Source organism: Gavia stellata, chromosome 2 (assembly GCF_030936135.1).
Source record: "Gavia stellata isolate bGavSte3 chromosome 2, bGavSte3.hap2, whole genome shotgun sequence".
NCBI classification, from domain to species: Eukaryota; Metazoa; Chordata; class Aves; order Gaviiformes; family Gaviidae; genus Gavia; species Gavia stellata.
The window spans coordinates 17,057,747-17,080,466 of NC_082595.1; the positions used below are offsets into that span (position 1 = coordinate 17,057,747).

Consider the following 22,720-nt stretch of genomic DNA (forward strand, 5'->3'; position numbering starts at 1 on the left):
TCAAAATCACCAAGCCCCAGGGGCATCTGGAAAAAAATGACCTTGCAAACCAGCAGAGCTGGCTGATGTGGAGGTGTCACACAGAGAATGACGGGTGGTGGGCTGAGCTCCATTTGCCCATGGTGGTGGGGGACCTTACAGCTATGCCTGAGATGCAGCCTTTGCTGTATGTTTTCTTATCCATTGGTTAATGCAGCAAAGAAGAGGCAGAAAACCCAGCATGCAGTCAAGATTGTCCTGTTAGACCACTTATGGCAGAAGCAGCTGCCCTCCCAAGTGCCCAAGGTGTGTATTTGAAAGTCTGTCTTTACCCACACCCTCAAATGGAAGGGGGTGGTGGTGGGGGGGATGTCAGCCCAACCCATGGCTTCCACAGAGCACACACAGCAGTGGGAATGGTCATTCCAGAGGTTCAGGGCTCGGCAGTACGTGGAAAAGTACAGGTTTGTTAATTTGGATGAGGTATTGCTGCATGAAGCTCACAAAGTGCTTGTTTGGGGTGTAAAGTAAGTTTCTGATGACTTATGCCAGATGTTCAAGCCTGGTGATCTTGTTCAGCTCTGACTCGAAGCTGTCTGCATCCACAGCTTCAACTAGAGTCTTCCACTGTTAATTTAAGCACTGCGAATTCAGAAAAATGATTCAGACTGGGTCAATACACTCGTACGAAGTCAGAGAGAGCTGAGATGTGATCAGACTTTCTGCCCGGCTACTTTACGGTAAAAGCTGTTGGGGGTGGGGTATGCAGACCCTGCAGCCTATCTCCGTTCAAACGTTACAGACAAAAAGTGGTGCTGTATGATTGAGCTAAAACCCACCAGTGATGTTTTTCTCTGTTTTGCTGGAGGTATCACAGCACTTAGAGCAGTGAGGGGTCTGACTGATACAGAACTGTTGAGCAGAGCAAGAGAGCTCCATGAAAAACCGGAGTGGTCTATGCACAGGAAGGTCGTGCTCAGCAGGATCCCATTGTTTAAGGACTTGCTGCATGTATATGCTCATCATCCTCCTATCTGAGTGGAAAAAAAATGCTGGGGGATTCTTAAGCCAAGCAACAGTCCTAGATACCCCAAGATGCCTTTCCTCCTCTGACACACTGAACATCATTATGGTGTTAAAGAGGTCAGGAAAGGCACTTGGGCTGAGAAGCCTTTGTGAGCTTTGCCATACACACTATAATCAAACCCATAGCTGTAAATATTCTTGCCGGCTCTGCTTGCTGCGTGACTGTGCCTTAACACTGCCACAGGAGGAAGGTGCCCCAGCTGCAGACTGCTGCACGGGTCTGGGGAACCCAGGTTGTTTGGCTCTGATTTTACGTGAAATAGTGCAAGATCTATGTGGAAAAGCATCTCAAACATAGAGGCTGGAAGTGCGGTCTGTGCCACAAACAGACCTGTAACGTAAGCCAGCAGCAGCGCTCCATGCCCATGATCAAAACCCCAGATGTGGGGCAGGGATATCTTCTCTACGAGATGGGATGCATGCAGGAAACTGGGTGTACGGCCCAAGTTACATTTTTGCCATGGAGATAGATAGCGGCAGATGCCCTGTGGGATGAAGAAGGAGTGCAAAGGAAAACTGAAGGAGAATGGGAGCTTAAGGGGACAGGTGGACTTTAGACAGCTGCTTAATGACACAAAGTTTCAGGGCTATGCTTCTCTAACACCAAAGGCTACAATGGCTGCTTAGTTGTCAGCCAGCTTCGGAAAGAAAAAAATGGGTGTGTAATTAATCATCCAGACTGCTAAACTGACGCACAACTAAATTTTTTGTTTTCATAGCCTCTTTAAATTTTTTACCCATGAAACTAAGCAGTCTTCCCTAAGTGCTGGGTATCAAGGGCTGCAAAAGTTATTTCCTCCATTTTTTCAATGCTGCTGAAAATCAAAGTTATGTAGGCCCTCTTCCACAATGGTACACAGCATGGTGCTTAAGGAAGAAAAAGCAATTCTTGACATGTACACAGACCATCAGGAGATCTTGCAATAAGAACTGAGTTACCATTGCCAGCAAGATGTAAAAATTTTGAGAGGGGCCTGCAGATCATAGTGAAATAAGATTATAGTGATGGCCCATCACACAGTGGATGAGAAAGAGAGTGTTGAAAAGGTGAAGGTGTGTAGATCCCTTTCTGTATAATATGGTGGCCTCTGCTTGCATGTCCACAGGCCGGTTTATGGCTATCATAGGTGAAAAAAGAGATATTTGACCAATGATATACATAACTGATATACAGTTAATGATAGACATAACTGGCCAAAAAGGAAAATATTCAAACCTGTCACATGTACATGGTTGTGAGTATCAAGTGGGAACCTACTTCTGGGATGGCTAAGTGATCATTGATGGGATGACAACAATGTTCAAATACAAAGGGTGCTTTTTCCATGGTTGTATTGAATGCTACCACGAAAAAGAATGGAACCATCTGGTGGGGACCACCTTTGGGTGTTCATATTACACAGTGCAACAAAAGACGGACCGCCTAAAGAGAGCAGGTTTTACTATCAAATCTGTAAGGAAGCACAAGTGAGCCGCTACAAAAAGAAACAGATGGGGAGCTCATGGTCTTAGCCAGGACCAAACTGCACAGTCCCTGATCCCCAGAAATGTCCTTTTTGGCAGCAGGACAAATACCATTTGTCTGTACTACAAAGCAGGCCCCATCGAAAAGGTACATCACTATGATTTTGCTAGCCTCTATCCTTTCATCGGCAAAACTAAAAAATACCCTCTTGGGAACCCAGAAGTCCTATTTTTTTGAGAATTTTGACACGCTGACCGCCTACTTTGGGATGGTCGAAGTATAGGTGCACCCACCTTGTGGGCTCTTTTTCCCTGTGCCTCTCACGAGCATAAATGGTAAACTATTGTTTCCCTTGTGCTGCACTTTGTCTGAATCCTGCCAGGCCCTCTGCACCCACAGTGATGAGCGGAAGTCCCTTGCAGATGCCTGGTGCACTCTGGAACTGAACAAGGCTCTGGAGAAGGGCTACAGAGTCTGTGAAACCTATGAGATCTGGCATTTTGAATGGAGGGGCAACAGCCTTTCCTTGGATTACGTAAAGATACGCCTCTGCCAGAAGCAGTAATTTTCAGGCTGCCCAGCCTGGTGCGCAGATGCTGACAAAAAAAAGCTAAATGTGTTGAAGATTACAGGCAGAAAGAAGATGCCTTTTTGCTGCTTGAGCATATTAAGTAAAACCCTACAACATCCCAAGCTGCCAAACTGTTTTGCATTCTCTGTGGGGTAAAATTGGAGTGAGGTCCATTGCTCCAACACTATCATTGCGAGAACCAGAGGAGTTGTACAGTTACCCCTTCTCTCCAGCTTCTGATGCACCCTCCTGGGATTTATCCATGAGGATGTGGACACTGTCTGGTGGAAGCATGCCAAAGGACATGTGACCCTGGAGTGCAACACTAGTATTTCAACAGCTTTCCTTGCCACTGTATGCTTGTGCCTAGAGCTTTACAATGCCTCAGATGCCCTGCGTGAGCCTTGCCTTTAACACAACACAGACTCTGGGACAATTGTGAGTCATCCAGGGGACCAGATCTCCCCCAGTCAGTGACTATTTAAGTGAGCTGATGACTGATGACCATGTTACCAAGTCGGGGGCTTCAGGTCCCAAATCCTACCACTACTTGCAGTTTGGAGGAAAGCACTGCTTAAAAGTTAAAGGCTTGACTCCAAGTGCAACAAACAGAAAAGATCCATTTTTCTCTGAGAGCCCAGTGGCGCTGGGCAGGGACAGGCAGAGCTGGCAGTGCCCCCAGGGCCCTGGCAGCCCCTTGATGGCCTCCGTGGAGGGTCCATGGCCCTGAGGCACACTCCAGCTTGCTCACAGCCCCCTGCCCTCTTTAACTGTCCCCACACCCCAAACAGGGCTTGATCTGCACCCTTGGAAAGTGTGGGGCATGAACTTGCCCTTTGCTTTTGTTTAATTACTTCCATTCACATTTAAACCTGCATTATTAATTTCATTATCTCTTACTAAAGAGTGTTTATCCAATTTCTACCTGAACTTTCATGGATGTATATTTAAATTGTAATTTTTTTTATATTTAGCATATACACACTAAATAGGCACATATACAAATACATATAGGAAGTGGCTCCATGAATAAATAACACAAATATTTACAAATATTTGTATCCTCCTTCAGATATATGTATTTTCATATATGAGACGGAAAATTGTTATACTTGAGCACTTCCTGGTCCAAAGGAAACGGGCAGCCAATCAGAGGGTGTTCCGAGATCACGTGAGTAGGGCCAGCTCAAAAATAAAATGGCAACCAGCCAATCACAGAGCAGTATGAAGAGGGGTGGGGCCTGGCCTTGCGCTATGAGGCGCCTGCCGTTGCTGTAGCAGGAGGGGGGGTCCTGCACTGAGGTACCCTGGGGTAAAGGTGAAAGGATTAGCTCCTTCCAATAAATGGTTGTGGCACTGTCACCTCTTTATAAAGATGCCTGTTCGCTCTTTGAGCCCTACTTTAGTCATAGCTCTAAGAACCTGTGACAGCAAAGAATGTCATAGCCCCATTACATAGACAATCAAAACTCTATTCATGATAAATTAAGAGCAGGCATGCCTTGAATTGCATTAAGACGGCACTTTGCTCTTGTGTTGTGACAGCAGAAGAACAGGCTTCATTATAAGCTTTTCCAGGACCTCCTTCCATCATTTCTTCTGTTACCCTCTGATTCAAGATAAGCAGTGCCAGCCTCTTCAGTTCTTCGGTGTTCCTACATCTTTGTAACAATGTACCCTCACCCTTTCCAGTCCACTCCACACCAAGTATTCCAGCAACTGCATGAGGGAGAAGTGAAAACAGTCTTCTTTTGAAAACAGAAGTGTTGTTTTTTCCATTGGAAAGAAAAAAAAAAAAAAAAGACAGCTCAAGTTTTAGGTTGTGTTTACCATGACAGTATTTTCAAACAACAGCCACAGAAGCAAACCAGTAGTGTTTCTCATTTTAATTGCATAAAACCAACATGAATAAGTTTTCTCAATCCTGTAAGTATACAGAGGTGTATTTTTTTTTTTTAATACTTTTTCTATACTTTTATTTACAAAAGGAAAAATGAGCCTACACTTTCAAGCCAAATAAAAAGGACAAGGCTGAAAGTAGAAGAAGAGGCAGAAGAATGTGTGGGCTTTTTTTTTTTTAAAAGTATCTCAAAGACAAACAGAGGACACACAAGGAGAGCTAACAGCCAGAGTGGTTGCTGATGCCCTTGAATTTGGAACAGCGTCTGAAAAACCAACTCTTATTCCTCACTTAACGTGTCGTGAAAGGTCCAAAGTACAGCAGTCCTTCAAACCACAGACGTACTCTGGGGTGCTTGAGGCTTAGTAGCCATATTTTTCATTGAGATGAGTCTTGCCATCACCACTTTGATCTAATGGACAAAGAGGAAGCGTTGCATTATTTCCCCCATCCTCCATCCAAGATAAATGTGTATCCAAGTATGAAATAGCCTCTAGGCAGCACCAGTCAGACAAGCACAAAGTGGATAAAAAGTCAGACTGAATATTACAGATCAAATCATCTTTTGATTTATAATTCCTCTTAACCTTACTAATAGTGTCAAGGTTACATCATATATTCCTGGGGTGGGTTTTTTTGTTTGTTTGTTTTCGGTTTTTTTCTGGTGTCCTCATTATGCCAGCTTAGAAAATAAGTCTGATTATTAGCAGGCAGACAGAAAAAGGAGTTCCCTCCTACGGACACAGCTTGCTTGGCTATCCCAGACCAGACCTCCGAGTTACTGAATTGGGTATTTTGTTCCAGTGGATTCATATGCCAGAGAAGTGCAGTCTTTTCATTGAAGGATGATTCACCAAATTATAGTTTTCTTCAGTGAAATTCATTCTCATCTTTCTTATTCCCTTTGGAGCCTATCTATATTATAAGCCTGCAACAGCCTTATAAAAATCATAGTAATGAATCTACCAAATGAAAGCTAAGCTTTGAACTTACTATGAAAACCTTAATGCATAAAAATGAATTTTCCATTTTAGAGAAACTGGAAATTCATTACACTGTTTCAGAATAACCTCACTGAGCTAAAAACACTCTGGAACTAAAGTAAAAAATTTGTTCAACTTTAACATATATTGGATGCGTGCATCAATTATTCAGTGCCTTCACCAAAGCATTACCAAGACTTCTCTCCAAAACGCATGACCCAAAGTTTGTATTCCAATGCTTTTTGCAAAAGTCTGCAAAGAAGATTTTCAGATCTCACATACTTTTATGAAAACTGAGAATACTAATTTTGCTGGAACATTTATCCCTAGTGAAGGTTTGAGCTTGTCTTTCAACTAGATCATCATATCACTATGTGTGAATGGAGTTAGCTCTCTCAGGTGTTACAAAACTGAAAAACAAACTTCAGGTGTATCTGTACATTGAGATGAAGCTGCTACAGATATGGTCTGTATTTCACTGCAAGACTTGCATGGCCATACAACAAATACGGGGCATAACATGCCAGAAAACATCAGGTTCTGGGTAAAGTATTCCAGAATTACCTTTTTCTCAAGAAGTTACAATGACACCCTGACTACTTATTAGGTAGATTCTTGAGTTGAGTTGAGACTAAAAATGGTAAGGAAATGGCTGATACCTGCAGGAGGAATCCATACGCAGTAGTCTGGGTCATCATCTGGGTACTGTGAGGAAAAAAAAGGTTGTTGGACCTGCAAAAGGAGAAAAGATTTTTGAGGTGCTGCACCCCTCCAGCAATGTGTCACAGCCACTAAATCTCTCATTCATTCAGAGACAAATACTGAAAGGTGAGGGTTATATCTACAAGAGTCAGGGTTGAAAACAACAATACAGAGGAAAGAAGAAATATCAAACCCTCAAACAGATCCAGTTTATTCCCAGTAGAGTCACAGAGTAATAGAAATGCTGGTTAGACAGGACCTCTGGAGGTCATCCAGTCCAATCTTCCCCTCAAGACAGAACCATTGCCAGCTATCCAGTTCCAGACAGTTTAATCTTGTCATCCTAATGTTTGGTAGTGTCATTTGACACAGATTTCTTTATGCAGGGAAAAGCTTTAGAGTAGGATTTTCAAGAAGTACTTTACTGATTTCAACACACAATCCCACTGAAAACTACGTGTTTAAGGTGACTTTCAAACTCGAGTATATAAAAGTTCAGCTGTTATGTAAGGATAACTCAGTTTTTCAAAAGAAAAGAAAACCCAATTTTTTCAGGTCTTACTGGCATCACTGAAATGTCTAAAGCAAACCAAAACAGGTCACTTGCAATTCAAATGTTGACACAGCAATGTCTTTTTGTCCCTAGATTTTTAAGTTTTGCCACATTAGCATCATTTTCTCAACAACTTTTGTTTTCAACAACTGCAGGTAGCTATCAAAAAAATATCATAAAACTGTAGAGTGCAAGACTTAAGAGCTCAAAATGTAGACAAGTTACTCAGCACTGATTTGCATTACTCTGTAGTATCATGATACAGTCTTAAGTTATGCAGTTGAAGCAATTTTTCATTCCCGCAAAAACTTTCCTTCCCTAAATTAACCTCTAAAACAGTTCTTTTGGAAGACTAATGTTTCCAAAACATTAGTCTGCAGAGTTGACCAGTTTTTAAATATGGCTTGTGAACAGTCACTTTAAAATTTTTTTTCCAGTTTTACATGATTCAAAGTTATTCCTCAAATATTAAAAGAGAAAAAAAAAAAGCTGACTTCTGGTTGATATTTTCCATGCAAGATCTGAGCCCAGAGGCAGAGACAACATGTGGAAAAAGTGATTTGTGATGGGAGCGAGAATATAGCTAAGCCATCTGGCATTTGGAGAATGCTCAGTGTTAGAATGTGAACTCTGCGCTGATGAGAGGTGCTGACTTGACTGCCTCAGCATGAGAAGCTGCCTTGTTCTCCCATATTTATAGAAATGGTATAACTTGGGCTTTGACAGTATAAATTTACTCTTGCTTTCTTTATCAACATGCTTTATAGGCCAGCAACAAAGGACAATTCTAAAGGCTGTGCCTACCCAATCCTTGGGTCCTTTGCCAGGACTAATAAGGCAGCAGTTAGCACACACAGGCTGCAGGGAGTTAAGTTTAAGTAAGTGGTGCAGGGCTAAAATGAGATGGCCACCACAAAGAAATTGTCATAATGGTCAGAACTCATGGCCCACTGAGTACAGTAATCTTCTTTGATTGCAGTCGGCAGAAGGGTGGGATGGACTCTAAAGGAAGAACCTCACAATAACCATTAGGCTAAGAGCACACTGTCAGAGAAGTTCCTTCCCAGCTTCAGGAAAGCAACAATTGCCTGTGTCCCAAAATGTGCAAGGCTCATATACATTACATTTTAATACAAATCTTATCCACAGGAGGAACATTATCTGGTACATCCACTCAAATTTAGTAATAATTTGGTTGGAAAAGACAATAATCTCTTAGACTAATCTCTTTCCACATCTTACAGAGAAGGACAAGGTTTGATAATGGCAGTACAGACTAGCTACAACTTTAGCACAGTATGTTCTCCGTCAGCCAATACATGCTTCCCAAGCTACTCTCCAAGGAAAGTTTTACAATGCCATTCCAAAGCCCAGAGAGCACCTATGTTCTACAACACTTGTGATACAGGAGAAGAAACAATTAGCAGAGACTAACTGCCAAGTGAAAAGGTTAAAAAATGTGATCGAATTGAGAGCCTCTATCACGCTTGAAATGCTGTGCTTTACCTTCTCATTGGAAACTCCAAAATCTGTGTCCAATGGTAGTGTGTGGTTCTACATTTGGGTCTTAGTCAGCAGAAAAGCACTACTATCACCAAATCATACTTAATCAAGTTATTATTTCACTAAAAAAGAGCCTACTAAATGATTTCCTGAAACTCTTAAGCTGCAGAAGTCATGGTGTCATAACTGACCTTGCTTGAGCTATTGATTTTCTTAACTTTCTCAGATGTCTCTTCAGGTTCCTTATATACTGCCTCAGATGCTGGGAAGAAAGAAGATTCACTTTATGACACATCAGAAATGACCAATTCTATCAGAAATGAGCTCATAGGAAGTTCACACAGAAATGGATACAACCAGAAGGAAATCCAAGACAGCTCACTGCAAGAAAATTCATACTTAAGACTGCTGAACATCATTTTGTTTTTCATCATTATTATGTTTAATACGCTGTCAGTCACCTACCTGAATGCAGTTTAATAAGGTCCTCTATTTGGGATTCTGTAACAGACTTTAGTTAATGGCAGATGTTTATTTTCTAACAGATATTCTTTATCTGTAATCACTGCAGTGACTGATTTAGAAGTAAACAGTAGGAAATGCACAGGATCAACATGTTTTTAAGAAAAAAAAAAAGACAAAAACTTTACAGTAACATAGGTAAGGGGAATACAGAAGAGATAGAGTATGCCTTGTTTTTCTGCCACTTAATCTGTGAAATATTGAGACTCTTGTGGCTTAAGTCTATGGATGAGATTATGAGGACAGAATGACCTTCTTAACAGTCTGAGTTATGAAAAAATACAAAATTCATACAGATCTCCTCTATGTTCAGTACATCAAACAGTCTTCATTTTAAGGATCAAATTTTTTTTGTGTGTACATGTAGAGGGGTCATCTGTGTCATTAACAGATTATTAGCTAATGTTACATAGTATTTGTCACTTTTTTTTATAAAGTTCTGTCCTCCTGTAGTGTTAAGAGCTACTGCAAGAGAATAAAAAGGGAGAAAAAGCATTATGTTTATGCTCTTAAAGTATTTTTTTCTTCTCTTCTCATGCTATTATTTTTAAAGAAAGGGTCTCAAAGCAGTTAATGACCAAGAAAAGCAAGGAGAACTGAAACATAGTTGAAGTGACCTGTCTTCACCATACACTTACCACTTCCCCAGCAAAACACAATCCTTCATTTCAATTCTAGATTCTTTAGGCTCTGAATTAGGCTTAGTTTCCTTCTACTCACAGAAGACAGTAAGTCCTTTAATTTCTAAACCCACATGCTACTGTACAGTAAGAGTCTAAATTGTACTTCTCACCTTGAGAATTCTCTTGTGAGGGTCCCATCTGAGATTTGTTCCTTAGTACCTTTGGCTCGGGCAGAAAATGAACCCCTGTAAAAGAAAAAAGAAAGAGCTAGGTGAGCACTGTGCCGTAACTCTGATGAGTAGAGTGCTAGCATCCCTGAGACAAAGTACAAGAGAGAACTCTTAGCTACATTTGGCTCAGGAAGAACTCTTCTCTTAAAAGTCCTCCAAATTATTTCATCCACCAAGTCCATTACAATACAATATTAAAGGAAAACTTGTGACCAGTTAAAACATACTTTTCAAGAGCAACCCGTCCATCATTAAGACAAGAAGTTAGAATTAGGTTTCTGTCAAACACATAATTGACTGAGAAACATCATTACTGAGTTTTCAGATGCATCAAACTGATACAGAAAAGGAGGGATTGGAGATAAACCACACAGATACAAGGAAGATACCTGTCCATTACCACTTTTAAAATTATTTTTCCTCCTTACAAACAGATCTGAAGCTTTACACAGACATTTGTTTTCTTATTAAGTCACTCTCCCTGCCAACAACACATTGTTGTTATTTTCATATGGAAACTCAGTCTAATGAAAGCAGGGCTTATCAAAATAGGACCTTTACTGAGTCCAGGAGATTTCTTCTATTTCATCAAAAGCCTGAAAAACTGACTGCCAAGCAATTTCAACCAGAACCACATGAAACTCAGCTCTGGGCACACAGACTCTGGACTCATGGCAAAAATCTGTGGAGAAGAAATCTGCTGGAGAACCTGTGAATCAAACCTTAGGAGATTCACATAGCTCTGAAAAATTCAGCAGTAACAGACTCAGCTTCATTACTGGAAAAATCAAAACCAGTGGTTTACCATCCTGAAGGGATTCTAGATTCTTGTTACTGCAAGGAGAATTATTGGGAGCACTAGTTTCTTTTCCTGTTTCTTCCTCTGTTGTCATTTTCATTTCCAGGTTTGATGCTCTGCTGTTTATTGAATCTACTTCCTGCTCCTCCTCCATTTCTTCCTCTTCTTCCTCTTCCTCCGGTCCATCATCTTTCATTTTTAACAAGCTCTCAGGGATGTCTGGACGCTTAACAGGCAACTTCTGCGTGAGAAAGACTTGTACATCAGTGCTAAGATAAGTGGAGGTAGATGTCAGATATTCATTACAGGAGAAAGCACACATATTACTGTCATAGAGACAGCGAGTAAAAAAACACTCTCAGGATGAAGAATAGTCAGTTTTTAAGGAAAAGTTACTAGTAGAGATGGAAGATGAAAAAATACGTCCAGTCCATAGACAAGGAGTGCAGTCTTTTTGTAAGAGGGACACTGGAAACTGAATCAATCTTGGATATGATCTTAGCTGTAAGATCAAGAATACCAAAAGAAAGTAAAGGACCAGCTGCTGAGGTATAGCAGTGGTTCAGCCTCATGTCCCCAGATTGCCTCTACTTAATGCACTGCCTTTTGACTGCAGCTGTGCCCCACGAAACTGGCTGTACAAGGGCACAGAATGGCAACTGCTGGCAGCAAACAACATCCAACAGCCACTGCTTGCTGCCCTGTGCACCTTCCGCTGCCGCAGACTTGCGCCTCCATGCTGTTTCCATGCATGTGAGAAGACATGGTTGCCACCTACAGTCTCCATAGCCTGAAAAGGCGTCTGAGAAATAGCCTCTGACTCACAGCACTTAGGAGTCCAGCTTACCCCTAGGCTTCCAGTTTTCAGCTTGAATTTGCTCCCTCCTTTCATTGCACCAAAGAGAGGCAGGGTAATCTTTTTAGGCTTGCTCTCTGCTTCCAGACTGTAACTCCCAGTCCTAATAAAAATTAGACACAAAGGAAAACAGTGTACAAAGTATCAAACAGGTCTTATATTTACAAATGGAAAACAATCTGCAAGTTAGAAGTGGATATATAAAAATCCTTTTATTTCTTTCTCACTTGCAGCATTCAAGGAGGAAGCTGCAGGAGATGACTCCTCCATCCTACACACATGTTGTAGGATTCAGACACTTGCCCTAATAGGAAGCAAAAAATAAATAAATAAATAAAAATAAATCTGTATCACACAGACTCCCTCAAACTCAATTGCATACACATACTTAGATTTGTATATATAAAAACACACTTGGAGGCCAAACCTCAATTTAAGTAAATTAATTAAGTAATTAAACCTCTAATCAAGCTGCCACTAGCAAATAATGAACCCTGCACACGCCCTCTTGAATTGCAGTAGTGCTGCTAGGCAGAAGTTGAACAGCCACTACACTTGACTTCCAGGTACATTTAATGGAGTGAAAGTGGTTTTCATGTTGTACGTAATACCTGTAAAATTCTTCAGTTCCTTTTGGATGCAGGTTGGGAAAAAAAAAAATTTAAAAGCTGACACCACACTTCCAATCCCTTTTCTCCCCCTCTCATACTCCCAGTGTGGGCTTATCTTACTTCAGTGTTGTGGTGCATCTGCCTCAATCATAGATACTGCAACAGCCAAAAGGCACAGCGGCTCTTTGAAGAGTTTGGAAGGCTGTCCTGCTTTTGTGTTTGGAAAGCTGTCTATTTACTGGGCTTGCACAACTGCCCATGGATAACAACAACAAAAGTAATTGTTTTACACTTTAACCAAGACTTACTGTGGCTTCAGCTCAGGCAGTTCTGCAGGCTTGACAAGCTTTATTAACCCTTTCAGTCTCTGTTGCTCTTTCTTCAGTTCAAATGACCGCAAGTGAAGCTTCTTTCGTGCCACGCTGTCTAAGGTGCATCCTGATTTTATTTCGGTCATGAATTCATCCAAGGAATCTTGAGCTGCTGGCTGGGACTGGACTAGGCAAGATACAGGGAAGATACATATTGTTACAGGTGGGGAGATGAGAGCTGTACTCATCAAGTCCTACCCTTAGACAACAAGGTATATAGGAACAACTATCCTTTCTGCAAATTTCTGTTGAATGCTGAAATAATGGAGGTTGTTAGCCCTGGAAAGATGAAAGCATTTCTCCTAACAAAAGCCTGACAGTAAACTTTAATCCACCTACATAACAAAGCCTCTCAAAACTGAATGTTCCTTTATGAGTAAGTGTCTCTATTCTAGGTTGTTGATCTCACTTCAAGATCTGCTGTCCCTAAAAAACTGGCTTATGGGTTTGGGTTTTTTTTTTTTGTAGTCACGACTGAAATAAACACAGCTACAAAAAAATCCCACACCACTGCATGGGGAATCCCATTTTGGCTTTCCTGGAACGTCTGTGTAATAACATTTGCAAAGATCGAAATGAATCAACACATGATGCTGCCTCCTACCCCTGGATGACTGAGTGCATGTAAGAATGGTTTAATATATTAGGCCAATCACACAAAATTTACCTTTGTTTTGACTGGATTTTCTAACAAGAAAACACTGCTTTGTACTTGAGAAAGAGTAATGACAGTCTTTCTGCTCCACCTGATTTCACATATTAATAATTCTATGCATATTTGACTAATTAAAATAAAACTCAGGATGAAAAACTAAAGCTCTAATGACTAAGAAAAATAAATACAGAATTCTAACATATGGATTTCAAATAACCAAACAAAAAAACCCAGGAAAACTCCTTTCTTGGGCTTGAACAATGCTTCAGAAGCTTTTATATGGTGTTAAAAAATAACTTGGAGACAAACAAAGAAAAATGTTGCTAGAATTTGGTTGGACTTGATGATCTTACAGGTCTTTTCCAACCATAGTGATTCTGTGAATTTTAACAAGCTTTTTGACAGGCAGTCTTCTGCCTTTTAATATTATATGAAAAGTGGCAAATCCGATATTTATTTGCTGCATTATAAGCATTTATGTATATATGCACAAGCATAGCTATGGGACCAATGAGTTATTTTCAGTTCGGCTTGAGCTAATTAACTTGAAATTTTATATGTGTACAAATAAATTGGCATAAGTTATTGTTAAGAGTATATATTCAAGCTGGTTTACATGACTTAAATATTTAGAGAAAAGTCTAATAAGACTCATGTTTACAAATGGACTCAATTGAAAAGGATATTTCTGATCTAGAACAAAACACAGTTTACAATTTGCAAATATATGAAAGCCACAACAGTAACTGTTCAAAGATATACAGAACTAAGAGGCTTCAAAAGATAAGAAGCAGTTGTAGCATCTACCTCCACACAAATATAAATGATGACAAAACATGTCATAAAAAATTCAGATAGAAATACTCTTCTTTTTCCTCTTAACTATTTATAAGCCAAGACAAAAATCATCAACAAAAAGGTATTGTTAACAAACAGTCTGAAACTCCTAGCAGGCAGAAGCTGAGCAGAATGATCATTTAATTTAAACATCGAGTTTCAAAGATACAGTTTAGTGTCTAGTCAGATAATTCAGAACAACTAAAGGTATAGTCCACAGCTCGCTTCTTGAGCTGCAGAACAGCTGCAGAACAGCTTCAGTCAGTAAGTGATCTTCAGTGAGTCAGATCACCCCTTCTTGCAAATAGGATTCTCTGCTTGATTCTGCCAACAGTGCCTAAGATCAGGTAGTTCAGCTTACAGGGTTACTGTTAGCATTTCGTATCTGTTGCAGCAGTTTTCTACACTATTGAAGTAAAATTTGACATTGCTAGGAGGTGAATCAATCATGGCTATTATACTTTATATTCCAGTGAAAAAAGCTATAGGGCTGTTTACTGCACCATCAACTTATTGATAATTTTCTTCTGAACAGGCAACCAAAGATGAGACTGAAGAGCTTTGTGTATTTGATTTTCATTCAGCTGCATCAGTGAATGAGAGATACCAAGTCAATCCATCAGTAATTAGTTCTGAAGAACTCCAGAGAACAATTTGTGAAATTCTACCACCATTTTTTAGACAACCACTTAATTTCTCCAAGTGCTTGGTAAGAGGTGTTGCAATTTAGCCTGTCATTCTCTCACTGGTCTCTCTACACTCTTGCCCTTAGGCTACAAATAATAATTTAGAGCAAGCAAAAGTGCGTTAAGATTTCAGAACTGTATGTTACGCAGCAGCTTTGCCAGACAGCTCATGACAGTGTTAGGAATCACCCATGATCAAAACACATGCTCCTGGCTTACACTTGTACTAAACATCTGCGATTAACCTGAAGCATCCAAGGAAGTAAGAGAAAAACACAAGAATCTAGAACAAACACACAGTAACTGATGTAACAAACTGATGTAACGAAGTAACTGATGATCCAATATTTGCTGTGTTTTATCCTGGCCTAGTTCTAGGAAATTCCCATCCAATGCAATAAGTGCTGAGACTGCAATTTTTCTAAGGCTCTAATCTAGCTGTGTAACCAGTTACAATTAACCAAACCACGATAACTAGATCAGAATTATATGGTGTTAGTAGAAGTCTGTAAGTTAACTGATTCTTCCTTCTCCCAGCCTCTACTACAATATGATTTAAGTCTTGTTGAGAAACAGTATCAGCAGAAACAAAAGCATTGTAACATACGAAAGCTTGGAATTACATGTCTCAGACAATATAAAGCATTAGCTTCTCTTGCTAGTCAATCGCTAACTACTTATCAGAACAGTCATGCTGAAACAATTCCTTCAAAACACACTTGAACAGACCCATCAGTTAGAATGCTCAGTGGAACAGTACTGTTTTCTGAAGAGTGATCTGGTATAATCGATCACCAACAAAAATGTTGATACAAATGAGTTTTGGTGTGGAGCTGAAACACTAGAAGGAAACATACCCATATAATGCACAAAACATAGCCCAGCTGTCAGATTGCTGCTAGGCTTTTTGGAGAGAAACTCTTCTGACAAACTGACGTTGCAACCTTTATTAATGCCAACTCTGTTAAAAAGGTTTTTGTGGAACCAGCCTAAACACATTTCCTTCATGCCTTCCTTTTATTCCACAAGACATCATCAGTAACAGAAAGCAAAATGTAGCTATTTTTATACTATGTTTTTAAATCTAACTCACTACCAGATACAGTTGCCACTTTGGAAAGGCTCTGCCTTGGTACACAAAGGCATAATCCTAGAACCTGAATGGCCCCCTCATAAGCTAGCAAGTTCACTGAACATACGGGCTAAGCGTCAACTGCTTTGACTCCACATTTTTCTTTTCCCACCTTTTGTTTTTAAGGTGCATTTACAATGACAAAAGTGAAATAAAAGATACTGTCTTTTCTGTCAATTGTTTGCTCTTCCCTTATAAACGGTTTTGGAGGGAGTGGAAAAAAGCATTCCTCAAATTGGGTCAGTTTCACTAATATGGGCAGATAAACAGTAATAACGCTCACCCTCTTAAGCTTCAGGAGCTTGTATGCTCACCTCCTTACCTTAACTTAGATGGTGCTTGCTTTGGAAAAAGCTGCATTCATTATCAAGTGACTATACACACTATTGAATGAAGAGTGTAACTCCAGCTAACTCAGTGACCTGCAAATCTTCCTACCCCTTTGTGAAAAGGGGAAACTAAAAAAAAAGCACTTAAGACAGAAATCCGTAAGATAAATTTTTATCTCTTTATTGTTCTTTATGGAAAGCACTACGATGAAATAAACTTCATGCCTTACCTTTCCCTGAAGCCTTCAGCTTCTCTGTTATCTCAGAAAGCTCATTTTCAGCTTCATTTAGCTTTGTGACCTATGAAAGAACAACATGCTTAGAAGATATTTTTATATTCTTAAAATCCTCTTTTAAGAGATACCTAAATATCCTACCAAATTACCTCTATTTTTCTACTTCTAATCTTTGACCAGGAGTTTCTGGGCTGAAAAAATTGTAGTCTAGATTGTTCCTAAACAACTTATCAGTTCTTTCACATACTGTTAAAAAAATTGTCTTTCTGAAACACAGTGTTATACTACCACTGTGATGCTCCAATCCTCCCTATCCCTGCTCCCCCCCAACCTATTGTCTGTGTAGGACTTTTAGTTGTCATATGCCTGTCAGTCCAGGCTCCTTATTCTTTGAAGCAGAATGAGATCCTTCATTTGGCATGTGTTCTGTGCACTTGAAAGCTTGCAATTATTTTCTGATGCTTTAAAACTATTTTAAAAGTATCCTGTTACGATATTTCATCCACCCACTGCCATGATCCGCCAAGTAGAAGGCAATACTACACAAGCAAAAGCAAGGTAGTATGCTTCCACTAGAATAAAGTAAGCAATATTTTCATGTATATATTTTATATTTTATTCTAACTTGGCCAATTGAGAGCTAAAGGTCTGAAATGATATCAGAGTTCAAGTTAACAGAGAAAGATCAGGAAATATTTTTGATTTTCCTTCTTAGTGATAATACATGCATGAGAGAATAAGCCCAGCATGTCATAATAATTCTTCTTACCAGGGAGTCATAAGTCTCTGGTTTTTCTTCTATTTTACCAGCTTTTTTCATTCTGTTCAGTCGTTTCTTTTCTACAGCTCCAGTTCGATCAAGGAAGGTGTCATCATCACTGTCATAAAAATCCTCATCTTCCCAGTTCTTTGATTTCCTTTTTCGGGATACTGGGAAAGGTAAGGGAGAAGGCAAGAAACAAAATGATTTTCATACCACTGAGCAATAAAACAAATTCAAGATAGCAATCTCAAATCCCTAATTTAGGGCTTTGAGAACGATCACAGCATTTGACTAGTTATTCACCTGCTTCTTGCCTCAATACGCCCCGAGCATCGAGTAGCCTGCAAGCTTCCAGCGCGCACTGTATCATTGCTTCCTTCTTCTTTCCTGAATGGAGAACCTCTGCCACCAGCTGCTTCCCTGATGCATCATCCACAGGCAACCTGTTCAGTTTGAAGGATCAGAGAAGAGGTCAGATACAAACAGCTTTTCACGGATGCTACTCAGATATTTTATTTATCACGTTGGCATTGTTCTTTCCATTTCACTCTAGTCTTTTTTTGTGCGTTAAATATTTTCACTTTTCATTTCATACAGTACCAATCAAAACACAAGCATGGACCTGAAGCATGCAAGTAAATTTTTATTTCACTAGTCCAAACAATAATTCTTCCTATATTCATTCCATTGGGAATACAAGAAGCTAAAAGGTTAAACGTCAATCCCCAAATCGTTTTAAGCACCAGTAGCTTGCATCTATGCAACACCAGTAACAAGTATTTTTCATGCTGAAGCAAAGGTTTGTTAAGCAGTACAATCATTACAATGTTCTACCTATCCATTTGAGACCTATCCTACTGAATTAATTTCCTCCTCACCTTCTCCTGTCTTATAAAAGAATGATGTTAGCAGCCTCTTGCAGGAACCCATCAAAAACTGCCTTATACCATAAAGGAACTGAAATTGGGTACACAGTAGAATGAATGATTTTTTCTCTCTCTTTCACTAGGAATTGAAAGATATTGTTTCCTAGTTTCTTCTCTTGTATTTCAATTTCACATATTTCTCAAAACAAGGGGAACAGAAAGAACCTAGACTTTTGCTTTCCCGATTTTCATCTCTAAGGAAAACCAAATGCTGCCAGATCAGAAAGGAGTGTAGACACTGAACTAGGCACTGATCCTTGAACTTCTGCCTCAGAATCAGGGCTTAGGTCTAATTCCAGCTGGCCTCCTTGCCAAATGTGACAAGACACATAATTCCTTCAGCTTGTGTTCGTGAATTCAGTGAAGTCAGCTTCTATGTACAAAAGTGAATGGAGATACACGTACTTGATCCTGCATAGCCAGCTATTGTGCCCACGATCATCATATTCATATTCTAACTCTTCTCCTAGAGAGGAAAAGAAAGTTGATGTAGTAACCAAAATTGAAATAAGCAGGAATAATCTTTACAGCAGAGAAGAATGTCATGGTTAAACAAAAGAAATAAAATGCCCTTGTTACATATCAAAGGACTGAATTTGCCTCTTTTTTTTTTTTTTTAAGCCATGGGATCTTCAGTTGGTATTATGCTCATTTGCTTGTTTTTCACAATCAAGGCATTTTCAGGTCAAAAAAAAAATCTCTAAGTGGCCTGTTCAGGAATATGTAGTTCAAAGAAAAAACAATGTATGCATTGAAGTAAACTGCATTATAGTAATAACAGTTTGCAGTCTGGATTCACAGATATTGTTTATCATGAAGGCTAATTTTTTGCTTCAGCAAGTAAGTGAATCATCTGTAAGTTTTGCTAGCAACCATTGAAAGTTTAGACAAATTCATTATTGCCTTTTGTGCTTTTATACTTTCCAAGTCTATCTCACAATCATAACCATCTCCAAAACAGAACAGTCTGGAATTTGATGGGTTTTTTTGCTTCAAAGCAAAAAAAGCATGGGTGTGAGTGTCACTCCAGAGGAATACAAGGTGCTCTCTGCAACTCCCAGTTTAGGAACTAGTTACTAAGTCTCAGATATACAATGGTGAGCTAAGTTTTAATTAAAAAAACCCCAAAAAAACCAAACCACCACAAGTCCCCCCAAACTTGGCTAAACAAAAAAAAAAAAACTTACCCACAATGTAATAGAAAAGTTTAGCTCCCACACCTTAATTCCCAAAGTAAAACATGAGCACAAACATCACACTTTGCTAAATAGAAAAAAATACATTTAATTAAAAAAAATAAAAGAAAAAAGTACCTTCTCTGTCAAAAAATCCCTGTAAGGCCTTCCTAGGATCTTTCATATAGAAGGCATCTTGTACATCCTGAAAATCAATAGCAATAGGGTTTTCGTCAACCTCATCCTCCTCAGCATCCTCCCCTAGAAGAAGACATACAAAGTGCAAAAAAAAAAAAATGGTGAAACGTCAGAACACCACCAGTATATTTCAACTTTCTTTAGTTTGAAAGAAGTAGCAGCTACATCATCCTAAAATTATTTCCCTTAACTTGAATCTTATTTCTGCATCCAATCAAAAAAACCCACCCTGCTTCCTTTTTGCTATTAGTAATTCCATCATTAAGACATAGTTTTGCAGATGAACATCACTGCAGTTTCAGCACTTTCAAGGGTTTGTGTGCTTATACATTTCCATTCAAAAAACCAATTCATTTTGTATTGAAAAGCTCATTAGTTACTATTTATCTAGCTTTAAAACGTGGACTTCCTGTTTAAATTTAAAGACAGCCATACTGCATAGAAGTCTCAAGCAATTAAATTTCACCTCTCACGCAAAAGTGTGGACATCATCACAGGAACAAAACAGATAGCATTAACCTAAGCGCCCAGTTTCGTGGCCTTTTACAGGCATAGGCAAATCACCTTCTCCCTTTTAAAAGGAGCTCTAGCATACTTCTCACCATATATAAGCTTGCCTTGTCACAGCACTCTTCTTTTTAAAAGGAAAAGGATTAAATTTGTACTCGAGAACTTTCACTGGATTGGGACACTTGGCATCCAGCTGGAATTTCAACCCTAGTATTCACTGAAAACTGGCTTAAAGACCTTCCAAGGTGTATCAGCTGATTTATACATCATCACTTACCCATTCCCCACGAGCAGCTCATATCACTGTTCTGACTCCTCTCACTTCTCTCCTCTTTTTCATCTTCTTCATCAGAGTCCTCCCCCAACATTGTCTTTTCTAATTTTGCTTGCTGCTGCTTACGCAGTGCCTTCAGTTGAGTCACAGTTAGTTCCGACTCAGACTCCTGGTCCTCTTTGGGTCCCTACGTCACAAACAGTAACTTAGCAGAAGTGGTTTTTAAAAGAAAAAAAAAAAAAGTACTATTTTCAACACACGTGCAGATTATATACATAAACAAATCGTTATAGTGCTCTTCAAAAAGTGGAATTATTAGACCATTTGTTACAGTTTGCATCCCCAAATATATTAGCTTTAATGCCCTTTCCAAAGGGAGGAAAAAGAAACAAGCATTATTGCGTACCTGTAGCCAGATCAATCTCCAATACAACTGTATTTTAAAAGGCAGAAGGCAAAAATTTCCATCAGTGCCAGATGGGAGAATTTGAGGAACAAGCAGCTTCTGAAGAGCGTGTAGGGCATGCCAGGTGCTCTCTAAGTTGTTACTAATAAAAGCTCCCCTTGTTCACAAAGAAATACTAGCGCTTTACTTTCCTGGTGTATCACACTGTTGGAGAGAGACGCCTTTTGCACTAACTGCACCTCGGCAGAAGCTGCCCTGCCTGCTCTCACGCTGAGCCCCCCCAGAGCCGCCCCGTGCACTGGGGCGATGCAGCAGCTGGGGGGACCGGGTGGCCCTGCTCTGTCCTTCAGCCCCAAACCTCACCGCAGAGCCGGCAGCGGACACCTACAGCTGACTACTTTTCCCCAGTAAAGCACCCACGGCAGCGCTGGGCTGCTTCCGAGGCATCCAAACCGCCTGATGCCCGAGAAGCGGCTTTCACCCCGAGACCCCAGGGAGACGCAGATAAAGCCGGGTAAGCTCCTGAGCGCGGTGCGGGGAAGCCCTTTCCACACGAGTCACCCGACACGGGCCCCCGGGAGCGCGGCCGACCCACCTGCAAGAGGAAGAGGCGGGAGCTGCCGCCGAAGCGGAGCCCGTGGCCCACCCGCACCCGGCAGTAGGTGCGGGGCGGCACCCGCGCCTTGTTGAGGAAGGTGCCGTGGGTGCTGCCCAGGTCGTACACGTAGAAGCCGGCGGCATCGGTGCCGTCGGGGCTGTCGGGAGAGCAGCCAGCGCCGCGGTACTGCAGCACGGCGTGGTGCCGCGACACTGAGGGGTGCTCCAGGGCCAGGGCGCAGCCGGGCAGCCGCCCCACCAGGAACCAGCTGCCGCCCTCCAGCCGCACCGAGCCCAGCGCCACGCCGCCCTTCAGCACCTCCAGCCCGTAGCCGGCGTCGGCCGGCGGGCGGCTGCCCCACGGCGGCTCCTCGTAGCGCGGCGCCGCCGGCGCGGCGGTAGGGCGGGGGGGTGGCGGGCTGGGCCCCGGCTCGCCACCCTCCTCCGCGCGGGGCGCGGCGGGCAGCGGGCGGCTCGGGCGCTTGAAGGCGGCGGGCTCGGCAGCCGCCTCCGCCTCCATGGCCTCCGCCATCTTCCCGGGTCCGTTCCTGAATAGAGTCCTCCGGGGACGAGCACCGTTGAGGCTGCAGTACCGGGGGTAGTGCGCAGCGCCAGGGGGTCGAGCCGCTATCTCAGCCATGGCCTAGGGCAGTGTAAGGGGTGAGACAGGAAGGGAGGCAGCGGCAGGGGAGGCAGGAACGGCGGCGGCGATCGCTTCCCTCCTCCGAAGGAGCGCTGGTGGCGGACGAGCCGCTTCTGGTGGCGGACGAGCCGCTTGTGGTGGCGGACCGGGGCCGACTTCCGTCTCGGCGGCCGGTAGCGGAGCGGCGGGGGTGCTGTGGGGTACGGCGGGGGGGGCTCCGCGCCGGGCAGGCTTGGCGCCGCCGTGGCGAGCCGGGGTGCGGGGCCGGGGTGCGGGGCAGCCGCGGGCCCGGAGCTGGGCCGGGGGAGGGCGGGCGGGCGGGTGGCCGGGCCTTGCGGAGGCGGCGGGCGAGCCGAGTGCGGCCCCCGGAGCTTCTCCACGCAAATCGGGGCGCGCCGTGTGTCCCGCTCAGCGAGGTGCCGGCGTGGCCCAGGTGGAGCCACCCCAGCCCTTGTTACGAACGGAAATAATTACCGCCTCACGGGTGCGTTTCTTTCTTCTCCCCCCTCCCAGGAGATGCAGCGATGTCATCTGTCAAATGCCAGCGTTGTGTCCTGATGCCATCGTGGAAACTGTGCTGCTCAGTGAGGCACTGAGCC

At 41.9% G+C, this 22,720-nt stretch overlaps 1 protein-coding gene across 1 annotated transcript; it reads right to left on the reverse strand.

Moving 5' to 3' along the window:
- Positions 1-5,047: 5,047 nt before the first annotated feature.
- On the reverse strand, positions 5,048-22,010 carry SLC4A1AP (solute carrier family 4 member 1 adaptor protein). The gene is made up of 14 exons (XM_059835382.1): positions 21,477-22,010; positions 20,479-20,662; positions 19,632-19,754; positions 18,724-18,784; positions 17,696-17,835; positions 17,399-17,559; positions 16,624-16,693; positions 12,692-12,881; positions 11,764-11,875; positions 10,923-11,157; positions 10,058-10,132; positions 8,934-9,004; positions 6,644-6,716; positions 5,048-5,413 (listed from the first exon to the last, which is right to left on the reverse strand). Exons 1-14 carry the CDS (start codon positions 22,008-22,010, stop codon positions 5,364-5,366), a joined length of 2,079 nt encoding a protein of 692 aa, XP_059691365.1. The 3' UTR covers positions 5,048-5,363.
- Between the last annotated feature and the right edge of the window lie 710 nt (positions 22,011-22,720).